General features: G+C 42.2%; 1 protein-coding gene and 1 long non-coding RNA gene across 5 annotated transcripts in view; one reads left to right on the top strand and one right to left on the bottom strand.

Moving 5' to 3' along the window:
- The window catches only part of Rasal2 (RAS protein activator like 2), a 293,935-nt gene extending 284,989 nt beyond the window's left edge, over positions 1–8,946 (bottom strand). For 2 of the 4 annotated variants that reach the window (XM_087580925.1, XM_087580924.1), the window contains exon 1: positions 8,084–8,420. In XM_087580925.1, coding sequence (XP_087437051.1) covers positions 8,084–8,285 — 202 coding nt within the window. In that variant the 5' untranslated portion in view covers positions 8,286–8,420. 4 annotated transcript variants of the gene reach the window in all.
- Positions 8,947–9,269: 323 nt separating this feature from the next.
- Positions 9,270–15,898, top strand: 2810025M15Rikl (RIKEN cDNA 2810025M15 gene like). Its single transcript, NR_027983.1, is given in 3 exon segments — positions 9,270–9,474; positions 10,058–10,109; positions 15,536–15,898. It is a non-coding gene; the product is annotated as an RIKEN cDNA 2810025M15 gene like (long non-coding RNA).
- Positions 15,899–16,924: the final 1,026 nt, after the last annotated feature.

A 16,924-nucleotide genomic window follows, 5' to 3' on the forward strand; every position in this document is an offset into this window, starting at 1 on the left:
CTAAAAGTAAGTATATTTGAAAATATACTTTTAATATTACACACACAGAGTATAACACCAAACATGTACACAGGAAAAAAATGGAATAAAACATTATAGAATAGTTACCTCTGAGAAACATTTGCAGATGATTTAAATTTTCTTTGGATTTTACAAATTTCAAAATTTTTCACATTAAGCAACTTACCATTTACAATTACAAAATATTAAATGTATTGATTATGTGTCCCGGAGTTTAGAAACTAAAGGGTAAGGTAAAAAGTTAACTAGGTATATCTAGTTTTCCCATCACATACATAACATTTGTCCTTCCTTAAAGTATCAGTTCAGATCACAGTTTAAAAGAATCTAAGCCTAAAGAACTAAGATACAGGAGGTGAAAAGCATGGGCCTTGTCTACCTCCAAAGGACTGCTGCAATTATCATCGCCTCCTCCTTTGTGGATATTTTGTTCATTTTTGTTTTCTGTTACCTAGGTAATGGTACTTCCAGCATTTCCCTTAAAGACTGTGAAACTCACAATCTGGTATTTCTCACTGTAGAGTTTTCCTAACCTTCAGCTTTGAAAGGTCATCTCCCTAAGGGAAGCAGTGAGATCTAGAAGCTAAATCAGGAGGCTAAGGAATCCGAGGTTAAGAGTTCCAATCCTGACAAATTATGGACTTTGTCTCCAATTTTGGAAATAAGCTGGACTTCCTGAGCCAGTTTCTCTCTGGCAAGGACATTTTTTTAAAACTGTTTTGACAGATTCAGAACTATTGACTTGAAAGTCAATAAAGTTTCTTTTTAACTTTTCACACTATTCTGAATTTTGGGTTTTTGTTTTGTTAGATATTCTTCTCTAAATGGTCCACAATCCCACTTTATATACATAAGTATTATCAAACTCTTAGCCTCGGAAATGCAGGCAACATAGAGACTAGAGCTTGAACCATATTGAAGATCATTATTAATGTATACAGTCCAATAGAACCTTAGAAGCAAAGCAAATGAAGAGTAATTTGATAAGAAAAAGTAGAAAATTTAAAATATCTGAATTACAGCAGAAAGATAACAACTTCTATATAATAATCTAGCAAACAGAAACTGCAGAGATAGCTCAGAAGTTACAAACATTTGTTACTCTCGTAGAAAATCAGTTGGGTTTGATCCCCAGCATCCACATATGAATCACAATCGTCCGTTAACTCAAGTTCCAGGGGAGCTGAAGCAACTTGTTTGCTGACTTCCACAATACCGGGCACACATGTGGTGCATACACACACATGCAGGCAAAACATATGTACAAATAAAATACAGCAATCTAACAAAGGAGGTTTTGTTTTCTTATTATATACTCATAAACATCTTGCTGTTTTCTTTCTACTTTCCTTCATGTACTTCTTCAAGATTGCCTCCTCACCAGAAGATAAACCACTGCTCTTCTGCAGTACTTGGTAGCCTTCAGGAAGAAGGGGTGGGGGGGCTTGTTTTTGCTTTTGTTTTTTTCTTCACAAACATCAGAGAGCAATTTTCCCTCTGCCAAAACCAGTGAAGCAATTTCAGTAGTGCCCTCAGCATACTTCAAACTTCCTAGTTAACTAGACCAAACATCTCTAGTTACTTGAAAGTTTTTTTCAATAAAGTAGAATAAGAGAGCAAATGGCTAGATTTTTTCCTGGATTAACTCAAGACATTAGTTGATGCTTGTTTGTGGTTAACCTACTTAAAAGGTGATCAAATCACTTTGCTACTGAAGAGAGCAACTGTAAAGAACAATTACATAAAACCCTCTGCTCCAACTTACCTCATCCTTCTTCCTAATGAAAACAAAGAATCAGAAGCCACTGCCTTGCCACTTCAGTAATCTCAGCAAGCCTACTGTCTTAGTCATGTGAGGTCCTTTTCTCTTCCTCAATAATGACAGTCATTTATTTCACCTAACAGTATAGAACACCACTGTACATTTGTTTTAACATTATGAGTACTCAAAAGCTGAGTATGGTAGCTTATGCTTATAATCCCACCACGCAGAAGTCCATGACAGGAGAATGTTCACAGATTTTAAGCCACTCTGGGCTATATACTGAGTTCCAGGTCAGCCTGAAATGCAGAGGAAGACTCGGTCTCAACAGCACTCAGTTTTACAACTGAAAAAGGCTGAGGCAATTCTTGTATATGTTCACATTGCTCATGCTGGAAAGTTATATAAATCCTTATTTACAAATCTGTGATGTAAATCCACAAAACTCTGAAGCCCTAAGCTTTGCTGATAACCTTCTCTCACATTAGTCTCTGACTTACACTAATGTGGTTATTTATAGTCTTGAGAGCACTTGGCTTGATTGCAAAAATATTAACATGACTGACTCCTGATGATTCCTCTTAATGTCAGTAGGGATTTTATACCACTGTATATACACTGTATATATCAGTTTTCCAAATTCAGTTTTTAAATCTAAAATACTCTAGTCCAATTACTATAGAAGAGATTACAGATATACAATTTGAGTCACTGAAAAATACTATAATTCTCTGAAAATAAAGTAGTAATAAGCCAATGATAAAAATTAGAACTATACTAAAATAACAAAATAAATTGTTCACCATTGTTTATGAACTGAACAGTGATAGAACATGTAAATGAGAATTTTTCTCTCAAGAAAATGGGGCTATTTGAATTTAAAATTACATAAAGTTTTCTTGGAAAGTCCCTATGGATCTGGAAGAACTCATTTATTTGTTTCTTATTATGTACAAACCTTGAATTCAAGATCCCTTCTGTCACCTTTCCCAATGCTGAGATTACAGATATGTAAAGCCACACACAATCGATAAAGAACTCTTAATACATATAAATAAAACATGAATTTGGAGGGACTAAGAAGATAGCTCAGCGGGTTAGAATACTTCCTCCGCAAGGATGAGGAACTGATTTCCAATCCCCAGCACTCACATAAACGTCCAGCCGTGGTTGTATGTCTGTGACCTCAGCACTGCGTGCAGAGACGGGAAGGTCTCTGAGAGCTCACTAGCCATCTGACCAGCCAGCTAGTCTAACAAAACCTAGCTATAAGCTCAGTGAGAGGCAATATCTCAAGGCCATAAAGAGCCCACATCTAGTTCTGCTCCCCCATAATGCACACATATACACGCAAATGAATTTGGACAACATTCAGAACCTATGCCATATTATAAGTACTAAACTGAAACCTAAAATTCAAAGAATTTCTACAATATTAGTACTTATTTGTGATAGTTTAACTAATAATCGTGAGAAAATTCAAACACTTAAGCAATGTGAACATGTTTTGGAATGTATATGACACACATTCACTCATCTTTCTTCTACCAGCTAATTATATAGAGCACCGAAAACATTCAGTCTTGACTGAACAACTTTACTCAGGTATACATTAATACAAAACAGGCTACATATTGAAGCATGTAAGAATGAGAGACTGAAGTCAGGGGAGAAGGAAAAAAGGACAATCCACTAATAATCTCTAAAGTTAAATAAAAACATCCTACAAAGAGCCAGTGAGTGAACCACATTAAACTCATACTGAACCAAAATGCCTTTAATCCCAGCACTCACAAAACAAGAGGCTGGTGGATTCTGAGGTTCAGGCCAACCTGGTCTGCAAAGCAAGTTCTAGGACATCCAAACTACAAAAAGAAACCCTGTCTGGGGGGAGAAAAAAACTGTAATAGGCCAAAATGAAACAACTTCCTGGATTCACTGCTGGTAATATCTTAAATAAATACAAAAACATAGTCTCTAGAAGTGCAAAAACCAGACTTCATCTTTGACTCAACTCCTGAAATATTCAATATTATATACTACAACATAGGCCTTCCACCCTATCAGCTCCCATGAGAAATGCTTACCAGCTCCCACTGTCCCATTTCTAGAAATCTTAGTACTTAATGAAGTATAATTCCCTTCCTTTATTTTGTGTTTGCTGAAATATGAAATAGTACCTACCAACTTTTTGAAACTTTCCAGAAGGTTCCTTTTGCAGTCCATAAAAAGAGATCTACACTAACTTAATGTTAATGCTGCTACTCATTTTATTAACTGAATATTTTAGATAAATCCTAATGGAAGTATTAAAATTGTAAAGTACAAGATATCTGCTGACTCTTTAATGTACTTGTTCCAAGAGTGATCAGTGCACACTCTGCAAAACCTGTTACACAGATGAGTGCAGAGCACTACTACAGACAGTTCAGAGGAGCTCGAATCCCTTTCAGGGTATCCTACTCTTGCCATCCGCTCACTCAGGGTGAAGTAGTTCATTTTAATGTTCTCATTGTTTACCAGAAAACATAGACAGCAAGGCTAGCTTTGCTGCTCCCGTTTCCTTTTGCTAGCTTGCTGAGCTTTTGCAGGCAGTTGACTTTGCTTTGCCGCTATAAATATCTGGGAAATGTTCTGCATTTGACGCTCACAGATTCTGCGTCCATATTTAGCTGTTTGTGGCATGTCTTTGTTTAAGCTACTCTACCACCCATAAAATCAATCAGGTTGAGCTCTAAATGGTCAAACGGAAGACGAATTAACATTTAATACCTCCTTACTATGAGGCAGAAGACCAATCTGCTAGACCTGATGACAATAAAGGAGGTAGTAAAGGAAGACTATAACCAAGACGGACAGACTATGGTCAGAACTTTATACTCCTGACAGGACATGGACACAATCTGTTAAGACTGGAAGGAAACATTTTACTCAAACAAAGGACAGCATAAACATTTTCTCTTAGCTGTGTCTCAAAGACTTGCATTTGTTTGTGCTCTAAATATAGACCCACCTACTACAAAGTTCTGAACATATTCCAAAGAAGTTTTCCAAATCATGGTAATACACAAAGCTCTGAATATATTATCAAGCAGAGAGCCAAACTTGTTAACCAGAATAAAAACAGTGCCAGTCTTCCAATCTGTGAAGTAAACTAAGAAAATACTGCTCCTCAAAGTTTCTATGAGATATCCTTAAGAAGGGAGAAATATTTTTGTTAGGTTTTTTTTCTTTTTTCGCATGATTTCAAAAAGAGGATGTGAGCTAGCCAGCATCCAGAATCCTTCAATACTTCTCAGTACAATTAGCCTTTGGAACCATCCCCACACTGTGTAAACCAGACCTGACCAGCATCCTATCTCCACCTTCCTAACTTGTGAAAACAGAGTCCTCCGGACGATAAGGTAAAAAGTGCTGAACTGAGAGCTTGCTCAACTACTAGCTTCAAAAGTCAGGACGGAATCTGTCAGGACGGCCAAGTTGTAGTTAAATAATGGGACTGATTAGACCACAGTCCATATTTAATCCACACACTTAAAGGAAAGGAATTAAAAACTTCTCTCAAACAGGTGGATCAGACTTTTAAAAGTCTCTATAAATTATGTACAAGATCAAAGATAACCCCAGAGAATCAGCTTTGAATACACAAAGCAGACAAGAAACAAGAAAAACAAACATATTCCTTAATGTTTATTTTCCCATGGTTGTTCATGCCTTTAATCCAGGCACTTCTGGAGGTAGACGCAAACAGTTCTCAATGAGTTTGAGACCAGCCTGGACTATGTGGCAAGTTTCAGGCCAACCAGGGCTACATAGTGAGATCCTGCCTAAATAATTTTTAAAAACTGATTTTCTGGGCTGGAGAGATGGCTCAGCGGTTAAGAGCACTGACTGCTCTTCCAGAGGTCCTGAGTTCAAGTCCCAGCAACCTAATGGTGGCTCATAACCATCTGTAATGGGATGCAATATCCTCTTCTGGTGTGTCTGAAAGATAGCTACGGGGTACTCAATATAAAATAAATAAGTAAATAAATCTTTAAATATTTGATTTTCCACATTGACATTCTGACCTCAAAGAATCATACAATAAACAATCTTAAAACTACCTAAAACAACCAAGACCCATTTAGTTTTGATTTGTATCAAACTATGGACAACAAAGCAGTCTCCAGGGTAAAATCCTTAGAAGAAAAAGCAGCAGCATTAAATAGTAAATAAAAATGAGTTTTAATTACCTGCAGAAATCACTACATTTAAAAAAAAAAGATGATGATGCAGTGGGAATTCTACCACTTAACATAGAAAATAACTTCTTGTGTATGAATTTATGTGCATGTAAGCCAACTACTCCAGATTCCACATTGTATGCAGAAGCCTGGGACGGGGAGATGAAAATGACTCACACAAAATTAAATGACAGCGAAGCTGTGGCAAAGCCAAAAAGAAAACTATCAGGTTCTTGGCCCTAGCTGTATGCTACTAATTTCTAGGTTTCTTCAAACATATTTAGATGTATGTGCTGGGGCGTGTTTGTGTGCGAAGATGTGCATATGACAAGTCCAGTTCTAGAACAGACTACCAAACATTAGTGAAAGTTTACATGGGTTACATGTGAGGGATACTTACAATAAGGCCTAGAAAGCCCATATTCTAACGTGGTCCTCTAACATTGTATAAAAACAGTTAAGTGAAAGTGTACACAGACAAGAAGATAAAATGGAACCACAATGTACTCCAATTTATAGTCATTTTTAAACTCTCATCAACTTTTGTTATAAGTGATCAGCTAAACTGAATTAACAGTCAGGTGGACTATAGTGCAGCAAAGCTTTTAATCCAACCTGCTGAGAATGAATTCAGCAACTCTGCACCAGTTCCATTTAGACGGGGGGGGGGGGGGGGGGGGGGGGGGGACGGGGGGGGGGACGGGGGACGACGACGGGGGGGGGGACGGGGGGGGGACGGGGGACGACGACGGGGGGGGGGGGACGACGGGGGGACGGACGACACACGACCACTTAGAAATACCAGCAAAATACATACATTTCTAAGAACTAGCCATAAGAAAAGGGGCTGATTTTTATGACTGAAAACACCCTTACAGATTATTTAATCCAGTCCACTCATCTTACAGATCAGTAATCTGAGGCAAAAAGGTGGTCTTATCTGCCCTAAATTGTTTAATAATTTAGTGACAGAACTAAGGCAAGAACTCAAATGTCTGAGATCTTTCTCTCCGAGACGGGCCTAAAGACCTGAAGTCAACTGAACTGTCCAAAAGACAACTTACAGACCATGAAAAGGGTGGTCTTGAGTTATAAAGCACGATCTCTCCTTGGAGTATGAAAGCAGAAACATAATATGCCAATCACCAGCAGGGTTAGATGCACACGACTGCAGGGCAGCCATCTCAACACTGTTTGTCCCAGATGCTTCAAACTGGTCATCTTACACTTTATGTCGTTTATGGTCATGTGGGCTAAGTGATAAACATTCAGATATTTTGATATTTTGGAAAGCCACAGCTAAACCATGAACCCACCATGTTCAATGTTTCCACAGCCTTTCCTTAATAGAAACTCATCATTCGGTTTTAATTTAAAAGATGGTTACCGGGGAACACAGAAAGGGAAAGGTTTTTAGTGTGTTCATCACTTTAAACCTGCTGAGTGGCAACCGGGTAGCTTCACAATGAAAACCAGAAACAATAGTGCAATCTGAAACAATCTACACACTCAGGACAAGTGGAGAGTAAGGTTCAAGGAAAAGCTGTAGGTAAATCTACTGCTTCCAAACACTTTAATTGGGGCTGGTGCAAGGGCTAGGACTAGGGCTGGGTCTCTTCCCATCTCCCCCACCCCCCCACCCCCCTCGATTTTTTTGTTTTGTTTTGTTTTTCATTCATTAGCTCATCTTCTACTAAGCCTTCCCTATCTTCCTCTCAGCACTGGCTTCACACAACAGGAAGGAAATGAAATCCCATTCACTTGGTTTTGTGCCTTGTTCCATCCAACCTTCCTGAAGACTCTGCAGCAAGTGTCTTTAATTAATCACCTAAGAATTACGTCCGGATAGCTCAACTCTATAAACTTACTGTGGATATCTAAAGAGGTCCAAAGACCTCACTGAGTCACATAACCAGGCGCTATGTTGGATAAACTTGTCAAAAAGCATTTCCTGCAACAAAAAGGGATGTGGGCAGCTGACCTAGGATAGATGGGGACTCGGAATGCATCAGAGCCTAAGGAAAAGATAAGAAACGCCAGCCTCTGAGGCAGGCAGACGACTTGTGATCCTTACCGAACACCCGGACCCAGCTCTGCTGCTGGCACACTGACTCCAGAAGGATCCGATCCAGCATGCCACCGGCCACTGCTCCGCTGACTGGGACGACCGCGTCCAGATCCTCCGGGGGCAGCGGCGAGTCGGACTCCAGCCCCGAGAACATCTCCGGCCACGACAGCGCCTCCGCGGCTCCTCCGGACGACGGGGAAAGCTCCATGGTGTCCCAGAGGGAGCAGGCGGCGGCGGCGGCAGGGCGGGCTCCCCGGCTGCGGGAAAGGGACGACGGCGCGGCCACCAGCACCCGAACGGCAGCCGGCGCGGACGCCGCTCACCTCCTTCCCCGCCGCCCACTGCCCAAGGGCCGGGCGCCGCAGCCCACCTGCAAGCGGAGGGTGGGACCCGGACCGGGAGGCGGGTCCAGCGTGGTCTGGAGCGGAGGCGGGTCCGGGCTCAGGTGCTGGTCCGGAGCGGACGCTGTGCACCGGGGAGCGCGGGCTCACCTCCCGCCCCCACGCAGCCCTGCTCAGCCCCCGCGGGCGCGTTCGCAGGCGGCCCGGGCTCCGGCTGAGGATGGAGCGCGGCCAGGCAGGGCTGGGCTCGGGGGCGTCGCCACCAGGGGCCGCCCCCTCTGACCGGCTCCCGCCGCCGTCGCCTCAGGGGCTCAAAGCGCCGGCTCCCTCAGCCTGAGGGGCGCGCCCGGCCCGGCCCGGCTTCTTTCCGCCTGGCGTGGGCTTGCTCCTGCGGAACGCGCAGACCGGCCCGCTAACTCTCAGGCCGCCTCTCCGGCCGCTGCTCGGGCTCCGGCTCGCGCTCCTCTGAGAAACCCACAAGCCCGGCAGCCGCGGCGCTGGCGGCGGCGGCAGGCGGCATCCCAGGGTGATAGGCCGGAGCAATCGAGAGCCGAGAGCACGGCCGCGTGTGCAATCCAGTAACCGAGCGGAGGAGGAACTGCCGCCGAAGACAGCAAAAATCGGGCACCGAAATACTCATCGGGCCAGGCCCGCCTACTTTCCTAAGACTGTCCGGCTCGGACCGCCTCTCGGTGCGGGATCTTCGAGCTGCTGGTGGAAGCTGAGACGGTGTGGGGAGGCGGAGAGAAAAGGGGGTGCGGGAAATTTAAAAAGATGGGAAAGGCGCTTCCCTTTCTTCTTAGCCCCTTCCCTGTTGATTTCTGGACCAATGCTTCTTTCTTGAACGAAGAGCATGAAGACGCTGCTTTATCTAACAGTCACCTTGGAGGAAACGCCATCGTTCTTCCAGAAGGGAGATCTGGCCCCCGGTCTTGGATTCTGAGATCAGTGCGAGATCCCGGCTCTGCGCCCTGTCCGCCCTGGAACTGGATTTATCATCAGTTTAGAATAGCATGGCTACGATGTGTGGTGTGGATGGATGGACGAGCCCCGCAAGTACATGAACTAAACAAGCTTCTCTCTTTTTTTTTGCCTTTGATCTTTGTGCAATCTGTTGGCTTCTCTTTTCCTCTAACAATGTCACTTGTGTTTTATTTTTGGTCTATTTTTAAACTGTCTTCCTCCTTAACGTTGGCTTCATTTTGTGCCCACCCAAAGCGGGATTCACCAATCCAGTTTCAGAGATTGCAGGCAAAAATATTAGTAATAATTTCGGATAGAAATTTACCAGTTTAAATTGTGTTGACAAATAGTAGATTTTTCAACAATTTATGAACATGATTATTTCAAACCAAACAGAAGTTTTACACAATGAGAAGATGCTAAAAAAATCTTTTGGGGGAGGGTTTTTGTTTTGTGTCCCAACACACCCCAGCCCTCATTTCTCTCTACTTTGAACTTCTATAGGAGGTCAATCTAATTTTCTAGGTTTTGGGCATTCTCATGTGTTTTTGTGCTTTGTGCCCACCTACTAGAGCGTGCATTTTATAATTTTCTCCCAAATTTTACATGGAGTAATAGCATTTTAAAACAAGTAGTGACCTTAAAAGCTCCTCTCACCCTTCCTCTTGTTTAACAGGTGCAAACAGGACAGTCCAGGTTACCTGACAAAGCAGCCACCGGTGCACCAGGTACATCTTACAAGCACTCAGTGACACTGATTTCTTCAACTTTGATCCTTCAAGAACTCTGTGATTAGATTTGTTAATCCGTTGCTTGGCAGTGTAGTGGAGTAATCCTTCTCAGTATGTAGAAGCCCACTTGTTTGTTATCTGACTGCATGATCAGCTGTCCAATTTTAGTAAATGAGAGGTGTTGAAGCTAGAGGTTACAGGACCCAGCCCTAAGCAAATCTAGTGTTTTCTTTCTCCTTCCTTCCTTCTTTCCTTCGTTCCTTCCTTCCTTTCTTCCTTCCTTCCTTTGGTTTAGTTTCAAGACAGGGTTCCTCTGTGTACCAGCTCTGGCTGTCCTGGACCTTGTTTTGTAGACCAGGCTGGCTCCGAACTCTAAGAGATTGGCCTGCCTCTGCCTCCCAAGGGATTAAAGGTGTCTGACACTACACCCAACTCAACTCCAATTTGTAAAGGCCTTTGAAGGGACATTGCTCTTTTGCAGTAGAGGGAAGGAAGAAGTGAGAGAAAACCCTTGGTATAGTATTTTCATTTGTATTGAATTATTGTTGCTGTCTCAAAGAGTGAGTGCCTGTGGACATCAGACATACAAATCGAAGTATCTACTCCTATATATGGAATGTATTTACCCACGCTATTATCCCCAAAGCAGCATTAGGAATGGTATATAAAACGCAGGGGGGAAAAGGTTTTCCAACATTGCTTTCGGTGTCATCTTGTATCTTTAAGGGAAAGGCTCTGTCAGATGCCTCTAACCCTGCTTCCTTAGTTTCCATCCAGAAACTAAAACTCTGGTCACTACTTCACTTTGGCATCCTGAGCTTATACCAGCTGCACATCAACATCCATACATCTGGAATGTATCTAATGTCTCTACCTTTAAAGGAAAATGCTTCCACGACATGGAGAGTAAATAATTCTGTAACAGAAACAGAAGTTTAAAAATAGTGTTGAGCCAAGGGAAAAATAATGAAGCCCAGAGTACTATTAAACAGTCTTTCTGAAGACAACTAAATGAAAACTTGAGCCTTCTACGGGAAAGGATGGCATCTGCCTGTAATCCCTATCAGAGGTAGAAGCAGGACTGTCAGGATCACCTTTAGGTACATAGAGGTTTGGAGACCAACCTGGCTACTTGAGTCTCTGAATAAATACTATGACTATGAAAGAACTGAAGATTCATTTCCTTACCTGTGGCCTCCCTCCTGCTCTCCCCTCTACCTTGGAGCTTAGAGATGCCCCGCATGTGCAAAATCACTGGTGCTCTTGGCCCCCAAAACCAAAGCCAACAACTAGGACAAGTGGGAACTGAAATTAGGAACCTGTGGAAAGAAGTGAGGGTTGAGGGGAGGAGTTGCCCAGTGTGTGATCTAAAAGTCAAAATCTAGGAACAGTCTGAGATTTCTAAGACAAAGAGGTCACTGCTCGTGAGTATGCTTTGCTAATCTGAAAGGGAGATGAGGGTTTGAATCTTGGCTGTCACAATTTAAAGGCTGTGTGTGTGTGTGTGTGTGTGTGTGTGTGTGTGTGTGTGTGCGCGCGCGCTCGCTATCTTCCATTTGTCAGAAACTGCACATACTTTCAGACGGTCCCACCTACCTCTTTATAGCCTATGTAAGTACCCTCCCCTTTTCTCTCAGCAGATAATCCCATAAACAGGAAGTCAGGAAATCAGCTTGTCAGCTGTGCCTGTCAGCACTTCTTTTCTTCACTCCCTTTCTTCTTGAGCATAAGGGCCTAGCACTTTCTCAACTGTTATACAATATTGGTGATACAGGGAAGTTTTCAGCCTTCCCCTAGATGTCCAATCCCCGGATGATCCAAGCATTTCTGTGACTATAGTGAGAGCTGAATAATGTTGAGTTTAGGATGCCTGCCTCCAACCTGTCTGCAGTGCTGAGGTCCAATCAGGAGTTTATAAACGTTGAATACATCTACCAAGATGGCATTTCCTGGATTTCAGACTCAATGCTTCACAAATCTCTTTGTGTTTCCCATTTCTCTCACCCAAACAGCTTCCCCATCTCTAATTTATTGTAAAAGAGCTAGTAGATCCTACTTCAGACGTACAGAAATCCAGTCATTGATTGCCTCCCACAGCAGACCTGATTAGCTGTCCTCTTTCCCCTGAGGACTTTCTGCTTTCAGTTCTATCTTACCTTCCTTATAGGTGATTTATCATAAAGCATAGTTCCGAACAGATCACATCTAAAACTAACTTTTATTTTAAAGTCCCTTGGTGCCTACAAAAGAAAAGAAAAATGCAGAACCCTCCCACATCCAAAAGGATGACTCAAATGTGATCCCAACCCCCACCCTTTGCCCATATGCATGCTCACTCCCAAAATGCCTAGCTCTTTGTTTACTCCTGACTGCAGGGCAAGCCCATCAAATGTGATGGCCTTAATCAAGCCCTTCCTTATTCTCCAAGCCTGCAGTGACCCCCAGCTTCCTCCGAGTTTCCGAACCATTTGTTCCTGTTTCACTTCTGGGATCAACTGAATAAATATTGTGGTACAACCCTTAATGTCCACAACTAGGTTATAAACATCATGAAGGCAGAGACTGGATTACATACCTTTTTATTCCCCCACAATGTCTTTCTCATATCAACCTTCCAATGATACCAGAAACCTGGGAAGCAAGGAGGTAGAGTAAGGGAAAGAGAAAACCTTGTTTTGTTCTTAGACGTGTGTGGACTGCAAAAGACATTTTAAACAAGTTTAATCAGTCCAGTCATTCCATTCATTTTCTGTCCTGCCCCTCTTCAGTTGAAACTAAGCATACCTTGCTAAGTATGAGGGTGGATGCCTGAAGTCCCAGCTACTGAGGAGTCTCCTAAGTTGGAGCTAAGTCACCTAAGGAGCCCCTGAAGGACCACCTAAGTTGGAGACTAGTCTAAGCAGTATTGAGATCCCATCTCGAAAGTGAATGGGAATGAACATACCTAGACCCCGAAAGAGTGACTTGACTCACCCAAGGTCATATGACTAGAGACATAGGAAGAAGTCAAATTAAAATCCTCCGAGTCTCAAACTCACCAGCCAAAGGCTTGCTTCCCACCTTTCCCTGGCCCTTTCTAGTTACATGTCTTATTTATAAAGGTTTTCTCTCACTAAAACAATTTTACTCTTTTGCATATGATTTAAGCTTAAAGCATTCCTGCCACATTCCTGGCCCCACATATAATTTTAGCAAAATTATACTTTTTTTTTCTCAACCAAAGGACCAAACAGAGACATCAGAGAAACATCTGGTCTGATTCATCAGGGCAGCAGCAACATTTCTATTTATACATGAGCACAGCCCTATCTTTGTAGCTCTCAGCTGTTGCCCATTGCTCAGTCCGTCCCTTTTCAACCTTGTCTGTCCCTCGTCAAGATAGCATCCTGCATCCCGGCTTGTAAGCAGAACCTAATGTAATAAAAGAAACATGCATTCCTTACTTCCTAAAAGGGCTCTGGGTTTTAAAGGAATTATTATTTCTCCACTCTCTCAGTCCCTTTGTTCTAGAGCATGAGACCAGCCAGTCTCACGTGCTTAGGTAGCTGCCACTGTCTCTTGGTAGAAGATGCGGTGAAAAACCAAAGCTGAACTATTCAGTTATGTTTGAATCGGGTAAAGAAAGTAAATGCAAGTAAGGGGGCTGGGTCCTCACAGCAACATTTGATAATGATTAAAACACAGAGACTCCATGATCTTAGGTAGGAATCAGGACAAAAGGGAAGGAAGGAAGGGAGGGGGTGGAAAGGAGGAAGGAAGGAAGACCGCCAGAGAACCCTTTTGTCCAAGCGCCCTAAGAGAGAGCCACTGCTTGTAGCAGCCACTGACACTGTTGTTTGGAAAAGCCATGGAACAGGCCAGAGACAAACAGTGACTAGTGACTTCTTCTTGGCAGAATCGCCTTCAAAATTATGACCTCACCTCAGCATTCAACTTTAGGAATTCAAAAGGAATAAAAACAGAGGGAACCACAATGGCCTCTGACATCAGGCTCTAATTAAAATCTCTTAAGATCTAAAGCACTGGAAATAATAAGGTGCCCAGCTCCACCCTGTGTAATTTAAAAATAAATGGCAAAGTGTAGGAAAACAACAAAGTTAGGATTCCCCCACCCCAGAGATGACAACTACACTGAATCAGTCCCAGGGACAGCAAATATAAAATGTACATTTCGTGAGTTGTTTTCGTTTCGTTTTGCTTTGCTTTCAATGCTCCTGTACACATCTGCTGACTGACACAACTCTGCTTGCAATGCAGAGTGACAGCATCTATTGACTTACACAGCCTAATGTCATATTTAGCAAACTAGTCTATGTTATTCTAGTAACTACAGACACCAAGGTACTTCACCCTGACCAAACAAAATGACTACTTCTTTAGCTTTGCAGTGCTGATGGGTTTCCAGTGGGGGGATGGGGGGGAGAAAGAAAAGAAAAGAAATTTTAAAAATCAGAGCCCAGTGACACTAAAGGAGAGGTTTAAACATGATTCCATTGTCTTTTTGGTACCCTTGAGAATAATATCATAATAACTGGCCAGTATATGTAGTTTATAATTCCCTCTGTCTCTTGTAGAAAAGTGTCAATATATTAGCTGTAAGTCTAAAGAGTTCTTGGTAGTGGTGTTTTGGTCTCAGAAAGACATCCTCTGCAACACAAGAAGAGTTTAGAAGCAAGTTGTCAGAAAATGACTTTGGAATTTGACTCTACTGAGATGTTATGGCCAGACAGTGTAGTCTAGAAAGCAACAGATAACTGAAGCAGATTGGAGTAGGTCACGGGTGGGGGCAGAGGGCACACAAATATTACAAATCAAATGAATTGACAACAACTCAAGAATGGATGCTGTAGGTTCAAGCTCAACCTCCCACCAGTCCTTTCACTCTCAGTGATATTCACCATCCAGTTTTTCCCAGTGGATATACCTCGTATATGCCTCTGCCTTCTAGACCTACCCAACTCTCGTCTTCAACAAACGTTTCTACCTCCTACTTCTGGAATAAAAACTAGGTCACCAAGCAAGATCTCCTTAAGTCTCCCCATAGCTCTCCCATCTTTTGTTTCCTTTTTTTTCCCTCAGAGGCTGGATCCCCCTACTTCTCTCAAGTGTTAAATTAGTATTTCTTTTCACTTGCGCTTTCAATGACGGCTCCTTCTTTGAGTCCATGTGTCCTTCTCTTCTGTCTTACCAAAAAGCTCTGTACTAATGCAGTCCACCAATGTTCAAAACTGTACTTGAAGTGTACCCAAAACACAGGCTGGCTGGCTGGCTGGCTGGCTGGATGGATGGATGGATGGATGGATGGATGGATGGATATGTAATAAACCAAATAAAGCCAAATGCTATTTGGAGAATGTAGGTGGCAGGTCCATGGGTATCCACAATATAATTGTTTTAACTTTCTGTTTAAATTGTCATTATAGCTGTCCAAGATCAGACCTAGGTCAATCACTGACATGGCTAAAAGCACCAAGAAGGTCTGGATCATTGTGCTGCCTCACTCCAAAAAATGGTGACAAAAATTAAAATCAACCAGCACGCCAGGATCCTCTGTGGCAAGACCAAGATAATGTGGGCCACTGTCATCTGGCACTGTGGTTCCTTCATGACAACAATGGCTGGTGGGTCCTGGGTTTACTACACCACTTCTGCTGTCAGTCAAACTAGCCATCAGGAGACTGAAGGAAATGAAAGACCATAGAAGTGCTACTGTCTGAGCAGCCCTGGCCTCCAGTAAATGAGTCATTCCTATGACAAAATTATAATAAAAAGTGTTGGTTGAGTAACCCTTCTGGCCCAGTATCTTCCTGAAACTTCCATCAATCCCTCTTTTTCTCTCTCTCTCTCTCTCTGAACTTTTGAAAGACCAGACCGTATTCATTGGCTCCACTACCTCCCTCCCTTCTGGTGTCTCTCTTTCTTCAAATATTTAAGAAAGACATAAGCTGTTCGAGTTGAAATCCCCTTAACACTCCAGCCAACCCCTTTTTCTTCTAGCGACCAAGATAGCACTGATGTTCTAATGTTGGCATGCATTTCACACGTCCTGGTAGTTACCTTTTGTGTGCAGTATTAATTTTAACAGTATTACATATATTTTTATATATAATCATAGAAGAATCTAACCATTCACTTATGCAGTCTGCTACTGAGTTTCCACTTTCTATCACAATAACATTAACCCACTTCTCATTATTCATAGATCGACATTACCATATGTTTCAAATGAATTGACATAATATAGAGTTTCCTATATCCAATGCCAGAAAATACTGATGGGCATAGCTGTCTCAAGTTACAGGAGCTGAATTTCTTCTTCTTCATATCATATCAATATTTAGCATTATCCATGTTTTGGGGTTTTTTTTTTCAATTTTTTTTTTTTTTGAGATTCTTATGAATGGCTGGAGAGATGGCTCAGCAGTTAAGAGCACTGGCTGCTCTTCCAGAGGTCCTGAGTTCAATTCCCAGCAACCACATGGTGGCTCACCTTAACCATCTGTAATGGGATCCAATGTAATGGAATCATCTGATGTGCATACAAACAGAGTACTCGCACACAAAATAAATAGGTCTTAAAATTAATATACATGAAAAGCAATTCAACTTACTTTACATTTTCCTTTTGATGTGCTCTTGTCTATTCAATATTTACTTGTCTGAATTACCTAATTGCATTCTTTGCTGATTTTTTTTCAACTTCAATTTTGTCTTTTTCTGTGATTTATATATAAAAACAAAATTCCCCTATACACTGACTGTGGCCTCATCTCTTCAGTTTTTTTATTTTTGTCACCAGGTAATGTGGTACA

This window comes from Rattus norvegicus, chromosome 13 (genome assembly GCF_021556685.1).
Source record: "Rattus norvegicus strain SHRSP/BbbUtx chromosome 13, alternate assembly SHRSP_T2T, whole genome shotgun sequence".
Lineage (NCBI taxonomy): Eukaryota > Metazoa > Chordata > Mammalia > Rodentia > Muridae > Rattus > Rattus norvegicus.